This window comes from Engraulis encrasicolus, chromosome 2 (assembly GCF_034702125.1).
Source record: "Engraulis encrasicolus isolate BLACKSEA-1 chromosome 2, IST_EnEncr_1.0, whole genome shotgun sequence".
NCBI classification, from domain to species: domain Eukaryota; kingdom Metazoa; phylum Chordata; class Actinopteri; order Clupeiformes; family Engraulidae; genus Engraulis; species Engraulis encrasicolus.
In genome coordinates this window covers 6022158-6034124 of record NC_085858.1, presented here as the reverse complement: position 1 = coordinate 6034124, position 11967 = coordinate 6022158, and the positions used below count along the sequence as shown (strand labels likewise).

The following is an 11967-nucleotide window of genomic DNA, read 5'->3' as shown; positions in this document are numbered from 1 at the left end:
TGCAGTGACTTCCAGAGCTATTTTTCTTCCCATGTAGAAGCTCGCTGCCGCTGAATGACAAGGGGGAGGCACTCGATGTGCTCAGGGGGGAGGAGGAAGATGTGCTCAGGGGGGAGGAGGGAGATGTGATCCAGACCTGCCCCCCGCCCTGCACACTGCAGTTGAACATACTTGAACAGCTGTCTACTGTTGTGTGTGTGTGTGTGTGTGTGTGTGTGTGTGTGTGTGTGTGTGTGTGTGTTTGTGTGTGTGTGTGTGTGTGTGTGTGTGTGTGTGTGTGTGTGTGTGTGTGTGCGAGTGTGCGTGTGTGCGCGCGCGCGCGCGTGTGTGTGTGTGAGCAGCCTTGGCCTAGTGGTTAGAGAGTTGGTCTTTGAATCTAGGGGTTGCAGGTTTGAATCCCCCCTGACCTCCCCACACTGCTCCAGGGACTGTAACCAGTAGCCTGAAAAGTACTAACTGTAAGTCGCTTTGAATAAATGAAAGCGTCATCTAAGTGGAGAGAGAGAGAGAGAGAGAGAGAGAGAGAGAGAGAGAGAGAGAGAGAGAGAGAGAGAAAATGTATGAGTGTAATGTTGTTGAGGAATTGAAACAGAGCCCAATGGTAAACACTTCTCCTGAGCTATTCAGATAGTTTCACAAGCACCTAACTCAGCAGTTTAAACAACCCATTTGCAAGATGAGAAGAGTCCGTCTTCAAAATCTGTCAGAACTATAGTTAACATACTCTCCTATAGATGGATGTCTTGCAGAGCATGGAACGGCAGGGATCTGACAGTGTCATCTGAACAAACTCTCTTCAAGTTATTGCAGTGTCTGAGTGAAGTTACCATACCAGGTGATGTTGCCTGTTAGAACACTATGAAGGCCTCGTGAAGAGTTGTTGTCTGTACTTCATCACATGTTCTTTGCAGGAACAGATTATTTTTTGACAAAATACTGTCAACCAATTTCCACAAAACCTTTTCATTTAATTGCAGCTATTATTTCTGAAGTTGCACTAGGCCAAATGGGGTTATGAAAAGCAGGCCTCGTTTTTCATGGGAAATTTGTTCAATTTCTTCAGGAAGTATCATGGCACTAAGGGTTCCACCTGTGTCCACATCTTTTCACATCATTAGGCTGTGCAAAAGGCTTATGTTAGGGTGATTAAACCTTCCCTTCAAAGTCTCTGAGATCTTAAAAAACATGCTTTTCACTTTCCCCTAATCTCGTGATATAACTGACCTGAAATGTGTAACTGAAAGAGTATTGCGTGTTAGGGGCTAAGACTGAACTTTGCAATGCTTAATAGGACTACCTATTGCCTTTCTCCACCTTTCTCTTGTGTGGGTCTTGTTGAACTATACCAAAGGTAATTCTATCCTAGTTCAGGATACTCCCTAAAAAAAAAACCCACATCAAAACCAACTCTTCTGCGCAAACGGTGTAAATGAGTTGGGTGATCACAACATATTTGTAATAGTTAATCCCTATGCAGCAAAAACATTAGTAACCTACTTTTTTTTTTAAACATGCCTCTTCATTTGATGTTTCCCATGTCTTTGACATGTTTGCCTGATCCAACTTGTGTGAACTGAAGAGGGATATTATACAGTACCTACTCTCACAATCACACCCACATGCTCGCACGCACATCATTGTATCCATTCCTGTATGCTTGTACGCACACGTAAACTCTCTCACTCTACGCTCTTTCAATCACAAAGACGCGCGCACGCACAAACTCACACGCACACACACTGGGTACACGGCTGGAACCCAACCTCCTTCAGGAAGAAAAGGCAGGTTAGAGTCGGAAGTGCAGAAAGGAGTGGACTGGAGTTTGGCTTGATAAGGAGACAGAAAATATCATGAACAGCAGGCGAGCTGGAACACTCTGGCTCCGAGCAGGAAGTTAGTTCAGGGTCTGGCCAGGAGAGGAGAGGTCCAAAGGGAGAAACAGGAATGTGGCTATTGCCAAAGCCACCATCCCCCTCCCCCTATTCCCTTACCCTTGGGATGAACTTGACCTGCACACAAACACACGTGCACGCATGCACACAGACACAGGCGCACACACACACACACACGCATGCACGCACGCACGCAGGCACGCACGCACGCACGCAGAGTTCTGGGGGCGGGGAGATTTTTTTGCGAATCTGAAGTCAGAACATACATTTGCTCAACTTCTAGTGTTTTTTGTTTGGGGAGGGGTATTCATGTTTTTCCAAATTCTCTATGAAGGCATGTGTGCTCATGCACCCATGCACGCACGCACGCACAATCTCTCTCTCTCTCTCTCTCTCTCTCTCTCAGAAATCCATATGTTGCAGACTTCTCAAAATAATAATAACATATGATGCATGTGACAAGTGTAAATAAGTGCAAATGATTAATAACACTAGTTCACAACGCTGCCTATTGGCTCTGGCGTAGATATCCATCCATCCATCAGATATCGATCCAGGTGTTAGGATTTTAATTTCACTGTACTACTAAACTCTTGTTGAGGGATTGTAGAAAGCATTAGGGCGATTGAGGACATTGTGCTTTGTAGAAGTCTTATGTCCTTAGCTTTGGGAGAATGGCCAGGAGGAGTGGATACATGGAGAGGACCAACACTGTAACCCTACACCACAGAGAGAGAGAGAGAGAGAGAGAGAGAGAGAGAGAGAGAGAGAGAGAGAGAGAGAGAGAGAGAGAGAGAGAGAGATATGAAATGAAGAGAAGTTACAGCGTTTCAGAGGAAAAGAGAAAGTAGTCCAACCCTAGTGCAAGAAGTGCAAAGTACAAGAGACGACAAGTTGTTGGCAAAGAAAGGGAATATTAATGCGCCTACTACTGTTGATATTGGAGGGAAATCAACAGCTTGCCTGCCGGTATGTCAGCTGAAAAATTGAAAGAGGTGAGCTCTATTCCTTTTCACTGTTTAATCACTAGTGCCATAGTGAGTCTACTTCTATGTCAGCTGAGATGTTGGCTGTTGCCAATAAAATTGCCATTCGTTGCGGCAACGTTCGATATAACATAAAATGCCTGCTGTCTTCACACTCGTATGACTTGTATATGATAATAATAATATATGATAACAGAAATATGATCATCTTACTGTAATGGGATGAGCTATCGGATAATCGTGTGGCTAAAATCAAGTAGACTATGTGGATCGGCGCACGGCGCGCACCACGCACCATGATAAACGGTGCAGCTGGCTTTTCCTCCTGGGGTCATTCTACCTCGCTCTATAAATTACTGCTGTCAAAGAGAAGGGTAGCATAGCATCGCAGTGTTTTTTTCTGAATGTCTTCCCAGCTGAAGGAGGGAAGACCCAAGCTTTTTGATTTCCAAGGCATATCCATGATCAACTACTTCACAGATAACTGGGAAAACGTCCAAAACTTTCAAACTCGACCAGATGATATTCTCATCGCAACCTACCCGAAGGCAGGTATGTGCTTTGTGTTTGAGTTAACCTCAGAAATTATTAACTTAAATGAGGAGAGGCATAAAATAAAAGACTTCAGCGCGACTTTAAAACGAATGTGGGTTAAATGTCAGTAGAAATGTTTTGCTTTCGAAGAACCGGAAAAGGCTGGGTATCCTTCCCTGACCTACAGTTTACACACAGATTTGTTGGTCGTAACACATTTGTAAAATACCCTACACTTGTTGAACTTTGGTTTCAGAATTTCATAAAACTCAAGGATCACTGTTGGAATATGGATAGTAAATTTTAGTCAGTGTGAGTTTGTCTTCTCTACGTTGTGCTAATGACATGTATCATCTGTCAAAAGGAACAACATGGGTGTCCTACATCCTCGACTTGCTCTACTTTGGTAAGGACATGCCAGAGAGACAGACAACGCTGCCCATCTACGAGAGGGTGCCCTTCTTGGAGTTCGCAGTTCCTGTAATGCCCACAGGTGTTTAAGCGCACACACACGCATGAGAGCGCGCGCGAAAGCGACTGCTGCCAGAACCATCCTCCTCCTCCCCCCATTCCCTTACTATAGGCTACCCTTGGGATGAACTTGACCTGCACACAAACGCGCGCGCCCACGCACGCACGCGGAGAAAATTCAAGCCCCGATTTAAATGGTGGCAAAAAAACTAGCATGTAGCCTACACACAAAAAGACAGACAGACAGACAGACGGAAGGGGCAGTGAGAAATTTGAGACCCCTGAGAATCCCACTGCTGAAAAAAAGACTGGCTCTGGATTTGTAAATTGGAAAATGAGTGCTGTTGAGGTGCATTTTTCAGAGTTAGCCTAGGACTGTCAAACAACAAACTATTGCGTGTTTGTAGTTCTTTGCTGATCTTGGTTTTGTGCCAATAAAGCTATTTGGACTGAGAGAGAAAGAGTCAACCTCATACTTAATACAGAATGAACATTGTTACTTCAAGGGTTGACATTTGGCGCTCACCAACAGACCAAATGCAGGTAAAACCTGCATATTAGAGCAACCTGTATATTCTGTTGTCTGCACCCTGTACATGAATATTTTTTTTTAAAGTAATTTTGTAATCTCAAATCTGAGGGAGTGGGTGAGATGGGATTTGCCATTTCTTCCCCTAAAATTGATTAGAGTGCATGAAATTGCATCTAAAAAATGCACAGTTTTCTGGGGGAGGGACCCCACACCCCCCAACACAAATTGCCCACCCACCAACAGCACCCCTGTCAAAAAATGTGTTGCCGTGCCTCTGCATACACACCAGAGATGGAACCAAGTCACTAATTTGCAAGTCTCAAGTCCTTCCAATCAAGTCCGAGTCAAGTCACAAGTTACGACACATTTGACCAAGTCAAGTCCAAGTCCAAGTCCAAGTCATGCCAAAGCCAAGTCAAGTCCAAGTCCAAGTCTTATTTTTTCCAGGTCCTTAACAAGTCACCTTGTATTCTATGTGCAATATTGACAGTTACTTTTGGTAATAAATTCATTACCTTTCCACACTGCTTTGCATGTCCCCCTTCGCCAGTCATGTCCCTTACGAAAATCGATCATGGTATACCATGATTTCATGTTTTTTTTTAGCATTTATACAACGAACCATGGTTTTACTCTGAAAACTAACCATGGTTTTACCACGGTTTATAATTATTCATTAAATTACACTTAGTTGACGCTTCTTTTATCCAGCGCACATATTGGTGACAGTCCTTGGAGCAATGTGGGTTTAGGTGCCTTGTAGGGCACCTCAGTCATGGATGGAGGTGTAGGGAGAGGTGGACCTAAGTGGGATTCAAACCTGCAACTCTGTGATCTTCAGTCCAATTCCCTAACCATTACACCATGTCTGCAAACATGATTTTTTGGGTGACCATGCACAGTAAAACCATGGACAATTTTCGTAAGGGGTTCTAAACAAAACTAGACTGCCTGTGCAGTCGCCTTCGACTGCTTAAGGTATATCCCCGAAACGCGACGCTTCCAGTCCCCAATCATTCCTACCACTCCCGTCCACCTTTTCATAAATGTTTATGATAAATACAAAATATTAAATAAATATATTTAATATCTATACATAGATCAATGACGTGCATAGGCTTAAAACCAAATGACTATTGTGAAAATGAAGGAAAAAATGGGGCAAATGGTAACACTGTTTTAATGGTTCACTATTACAGTGGATATACCACATTAGGTACAGTGTAATAACCAGTGGTACAATATTTAATACCACGTAATACCAGTGTGACACCATGTACCAATTATATCATGTAGGCTATTTGTGTGTAAGTGGTATTACATGGTATTGCATATTTTTACACTGGTATTACACTAGTATTACATGGCATTACATATTGTTACACTGGTTATTACACTGTACCTGGTATTGCCTATTTATATCCCCGAAACGCGGAGCGTCGGGGATGTAATGGTTTTGCGTGCGCCGCCGCCGCGTCCGCGTCCGCCGCGTCCGCCGCGTAAGGTCTTTCGTGTTAACGCGATAACTTTTGAACGGATGTTTGGATTTGTCCCAGATTTTTTGGGTGAATGCTCCAGGACAGGTTCATGAACTGATTCGAGTTTGGAGGTCAACACTTTCAAAATGGCTGAATTCAAGATGGCCGAATTTTTGTTTGGTCCATAACTTCTGACCGGGTGGATGGATTTGTCCCAGATTTGGTGTGTGAATGCTCTAGGGTAGGTTCATGAACTGATTCGAGTTGGGAGGTCAACACTTTCAAGATGGCTGAATTCAAGATGGCCGAATTTTTGTTTGGTCCATAACTTCTGACCTGGTGGATGGATTTGTCCCAGATTTGGTGTGTGAATGCTCTAGGGTAGGTTCATGAACTGATTCGAGTTTGGAGGTCAACACTTTCAAGATGGCTGAATTCAAGATGGCCGAATTATTGTTTGGCCCATAACTACTGACCGGTTGGATGGATTTGTCCCAGATTTTGTGTGTGAATGCTCTAGGGTAGGTTCATGAACTGATTCGAGTTTGGAAGACAACACTTTCAAAATGGCGGAATTTTCAATTGGCCCATAACTTCTGACTGGGTGGATTGATTTGCCTGGTAACACCTTATTTTAATGATTCACCATTTCAGTGAATCTACCATATTAGGTACAGTGTAATAACCAATGTAACAATATTTAATACCATTTAATACTAGTGTAATACCAGTGTAACAATATGCAATATCAGGTACAGTGTAGTAACGAGTGTAACAGTATGCAATACCATGTAATATAGTGTAATACCAGTGTAACAATATGCAATACCATGTAATACCACTTACGCACAAACACATGATGTAAGTAAAAAAAATACATTGTATTAAATATTGTTACACTGGTTATTACACTGTACCTAATGTGGTATATCCACTGAACCATTAAAACAGTATTACCATTTGCCCCATTTTTTGCTTCATTTTCACAATAGTCGTTTGGTTTTAAGCCTATGCGTGTCATGTCATGTCTGTATATACGTTTACGAAATGGTGGACGGGAGTGGTAGGAATGATGGGGGACTGGAAGCGTCGCGTTTCGGGGATATACCTTAAGCAGTCGAAGGCGACTGCACAGGCAGTCTAGTTTTACACTGGTATTACACTAGTATTACATGGTATTAAATATTGTTACACTGGTTATTACACTGTAGGCCTACCTGATATGGTAGAGTCACTAAAATGGTGAACCATTAAATTAAGGAGTTACCGGGCAAATCAATCCACCCAGTCAGAAGTTATGGGCCAAATAAAAATTCCACCATTTTGAAAGTGTTGACCTCCAAACTCGAATCAGTTCATGAACCTACCCTGCAGCATTAACACACCAAATCTGGGACAAATTCATCCAACTGGTCAGAAGTTATGGGCCAAACAAAAGTTCGGCCATCTTGAATTCAGCCATCTTGAAAGTGTTGACCTCCAAACTCGAATCAGTTCATGAACCTACCCTAGAACATTCACACACCAAATCTGGGACAAATCCATCCATCCGGTCAGAAGTTATGGACCAAACAAAAATTCGGCCATCTTGAATTCAGCCATCTTGAAAGTGTTGACCTCCAAACTCTAATCAGTTCATGAACCCACCCTAGAGCATTCACACACCAAATCTGGGACGAATCCATCCACCCGGTCAGAAGTAATGGGCCAAAAAAACAATTCGGCCATCTTGAATTCGGCCATCTTGAAACTGTTGACCTCCAAACTCGAATCAGTTCATGAACCTACCCTAGAGCATTCACACACCAAATCTGGGACAAATCCAAACATCCGTTCAAAAGTTATCGCGTTAACACGAAAGACCTTACGCGGCGGCGGCGGCGGCGGCGCACGCAAAACCATTACATCCCCGACGCTCTGCGTTTCGGGGATATAAATAGTAGGCCTACTAGTACTGTTTAAGGGTAAATCGTTTAATTTTTCTTTCTTTCATGCATTTTTTTCATATACAAATACAAAAAATGTATATATTCAGACTTAGTATACTATTACAAGTCATTGCAAGCTAAAACTGTCAAGTCAAGTCTCGAGTCAATAGCGTGCAAGTCGAGTCAAGTCACAAGTCATTCCTAAGTCAAGTCTCAAGTCAAGTCATTTGTGACTCAAGTCACAAGTCAGTCCAAGTCACAAGTCCACATCTCTGATACACACTGTACGTATATAGTTCTGCCCCACTCTATAGCATGGGAAAAACGGGTGAGTATCACAGTGTCCAATTACCTGTTAGTTGTGAGCACTGTGTATAGTTCTCCTAGCATGTCCGATTAGCAGGGTCAAGGTGCGTTTTAGGGGGTTTGGGGGCCAAACCAATGTCTGGCCCAGGGGGGCATAATTTCTTAATCCGCCCCTGCTTAGACGCACAGTAGCCTGGTTAAAAAAAACTGACTGATTATAAAACTATGGCTGGTAGAAAGGCTGAAGAGAAAACCACTATCCACATTGGCTAGGGAGCATAACAGTTCATGTCAAGCCCTGCTTTATTCAATTGTAGATGCATCTAGTTGGCTACACTACAATTTCTATGTATGCACGTACTGTACTGTATGTTTGCAGAGGTGTCCAAAGTAAAAGTAAATATAAAAACTGCCATAGTCCTTCCAACACAGAGTAACTGGTCCACACTTATTATAGCGTGATACTCCTGATCAGGGCAGCTGACAGCGCTGGCTGGGCCCAGGACAAAGTAATCTGAAAGGGCCCCCCACCACATACTTTCAATGTAATGAGGGACCAATTATGGGCCCCCCATCTCCCTGGGCCCGGGACAACTGACACCTTTGTCCCCTATTGTCAGCTTCCCTGCTCCTGATTCTGCGCTGGTTATATAACATTTTCAGTCTAGCCACCTCATTGGGTACAATGGAAAAATAGCCTCTCTGCTATGTAGTAATATTGTGTGTTGGTGGCATACTCACACCATCATTTTGCTTATACTTTTACTTTGGGCACCTCTGTATATGTGCCACCTGTAGGTACAGAACTGGCTGATGCTCTCCCCACCTCCCCCCGCCTGATCAAGACCCACCTGCCCGTCCAGCTTGTCCCCAATGGTTTCTGGGAAAAGAACTGCAGGGTAGATTTCCTCTCTGAAATGAAGCATGACGACTTGTTTGTTTTTCAATAGCTGTGCATTTTCTTTCTTTATTTCTTTCAAATTAGACAAGTGTATCTCATGTGTTAAGACACGATGCCCCCCCTCTTACTAAGGAGGACTCTGTGTAATGTTGCTGTAGTGCCTGTTATGGTTGTCAAGTCTAAGTAGGCTACAGTGCTTCACAAAATGGTGTGCATTATGAGGTTACAATAGCGGTACAATAAAATAGCAGTGTTAAATTTGCCTGTAGTATACAAACTCATTTGCCCGTTGTAATGAGACATGATCATGATAGCATGGCTCTCCAGAAAAACTGCTGGTGTAGTACCAGCTATTATAAGCCTATTTATGATCCCGACTTTGTTCATACTGACATACATGTAAACTAACCAAACCACCATATCTTGCTCTGCCTATGTAACTTACCACATTGGATGACATTTGTGCGTTTCTCTCCACGCTCTTCTGTTTATCAGATGGTGTACGTAGCCCGTAATGCCAAAGACAACGCCGTCTCCTACTACCACTTTGACCGTATGAACCAGGTGCAGCCAGAGCCGGGAGACTGGAGTACCTACATAGAAAACTTCATGCAGGGAAAAAGTGAGGCTGAGATTTACGCAGAATCTCATTCCTCTGTCATACCCCTTATATGAAAAACTGTATCGCCCTGCAGTGTTGCTGCAATATTAGTGCACTGAATGCAGTGTTTTAGATGTAGAACACTGTGAAGTGCAAAGAAATGCAGCATTTTAATGCAGAAAGCAGTGATTTGGATATGAAAACACTACAATCTAATTTCATTACAATGGCAATTATTTGATAAAGTAGGCAATAAATATATAATTACTGAAAACATCAATGGTAAGAGCACAGACAGAATGAATAGAACTTTTTACTCTCTCAATCCTGTTTGTCCACTTCTACACATGCCTACAAAGAAAATGATAGAATGACTGGATCACTAATGAGTTGTAATTAGCGAAAGAAATGACTAGAAAAGACTAGTAATGAGCTGGCATCTTGCAGAGGAACTGTGCCAATGAGAGCGTGTGAAAGCCTAAAGGATTTTTTTCTTTCTTTGTACTGCTGCCAGCTGTGTTTGGGCCCTGGTACGACCACGTGACAGGCTGGTGGGAGAAGAAGCAGACACACTCAAATATCCTCTACCTGTTCTATGAGGACCTCATTGAGGTACACGCACACAGTGTGTATGTGTGTGAGCGAGAGAGTGCAAGTGTGCGCGTGCGCCTGTGTGTTTGTGTGTGAGAGAGAGAGTGTTACAATTGGGCTAAAGCCCTCCAGAGATCAGCTCTCCCTCCCCAACCCTTGAACTTGTCCTGAGCCGATGATCCTAGCCGTGTGTGTGTGTGTGTGTCCAACAGGATACCAGTCGTGAGCTGGAGCGTCTGTGCTCCTTCCTGGGCTTGTCGACCTCCTTGGAGGAGAGGGAGCGCATCAGAGGAGGAGTGCAGTTTGACGCCATGAAGGCAAACCCCATGGCCAACTACTCCACCATCCCGGTCATGGACTTTAAAATATCCCCTTTCATGCGCAAAGGTCAGTTATGTCAGAGAGAAACAAAGGCCATAACAAAAGAATGATCAAAGTCATTAACCTCAAAGACATTGCATGCCACTGCATGGGTTAATCTAGTAACACTAGAGGCAACACACCCTGCAGTAGAATCTGTGTATGTCATTTTGAGCAGAAAAATGATTCATACATGTTGTATAGTTGTGCTGCTACGTTATTGTGGTTATCTGCTTTTAGAGTTACACTTTGCCAACTACACAATGCCTCATTTCAGCACCCTACCTGCACGTGCACACACGTGTGAAGGGAGAGCTTGAATGAATTCCACTGTGTGCACTGTGAACCGTGGAGTGTTTCATGACCAAGGTGGCCAATGGCTTTCCTGTAACACTGCGCTGTATGTCTCCCCTGTCACATGTCCAGGGAAGGTGGGCGACTGGAAGAACCACTTCACGGTGGCGCAGAATGAGAAGTTTGTCGAACACTACAAAGAGAGGATGAAGAACAGTACAGTGGCATTCCGCACACAAACCTAAACTTGTGGAAGAGAAGAGGAGAGGAGAGAAGAGAAGATATGTTTCTCCTGGCTGGGTCGTCTTGACCGCAAACTCATCTAATCCATTCATATCCTGTGGCTTTCAGCATTACGTGTATGTGTATTCCAGGAGAGTGTTGGGCATTCCGTAACAGTATGTCTATTCCTGGAGAAAGTATGAGATTTGAAGATGAAAAAGGCATTTTGGCCAATTGCCAACTCAGTGGTTGCTTGTAAAGGCTCAAATGTCTTGAAATTCTCATTTCAACTACAGAGAGCCTGGCTCTCCATGTACTGTCCTACCGTGGGGGCCCAGGGCCCATGGAATTCAGATTACCACTTAAGAATCGATTTGGCAGGTATTATTGTAAGGATCAAAATTACCTTTTAAAGCACATTATAGGGCTTTTAAAGGCTGTGGCATCAAAGAACAAAGCTCAGTGGTTTTGGAGAAGTTATCAGACTCGGATCTCAGCTCAAAAAATAAGATCTGTAAAAATATCTGGAAATAACATTTTCAACCATTCATATGTGAATATTGATAATGTGCATAGCTTTCACTTATTTTATATGTGTAATGACCGGCTAATATTTGCATATTGTGTATTCTTCTTTATTTTTTAAATTGCACCTCAAATATTATTCTAGCAAAACAAACACCCCTGATGTATGTTTTTATTAATCAAACTAATTTGCCTGCCAGTTACCAAAATTAGAACTCTAGCCTAAACTACGGAGCAGCAACTGGCTAACAATGTTCCACCAACCCCATTGACTCAGGGCGATTTGAGCCACGATATGAATAAACAATATGTTATGAACATGTATGGCCTATATATTTTTTATTGG

At 43.1% G+C, this 11967-nt stretch overlaps 1 protein-coding gene across 1 annotated transcript; it reads left to right on the top strand.

Moving 5' to 3' along the window:
• The first annotated feature begins 2671 nt into the window (after window positions 1-2671).
• Window positions 2672-11758, top strand: LOC134466650 (cytosolic sulfotransferase 3-like). Its single transcript, XM_063220537.1, has 8 exons — window positions 2672-2887; window positions 3295-3430; window positions 3777-3905; window positions 8926-9026; window positions 9524-9650; window positions 10144-10241; window positions 10433-10607; window positions 11007-11758. Exons 1-8 carry the CDS (start codon window positions 2864-2866, stop codon window positions 11117-11119), a joined length of 903 nt encoding a protein of 300 aa, XP_063076607.1. The 5' UTR covers window positions 2672-2863; the 3' UTR covers window positions 11120-11758.
• The last annotated feature ends 209 nt before the right edge of the window (window positions 11759-11967 follow it).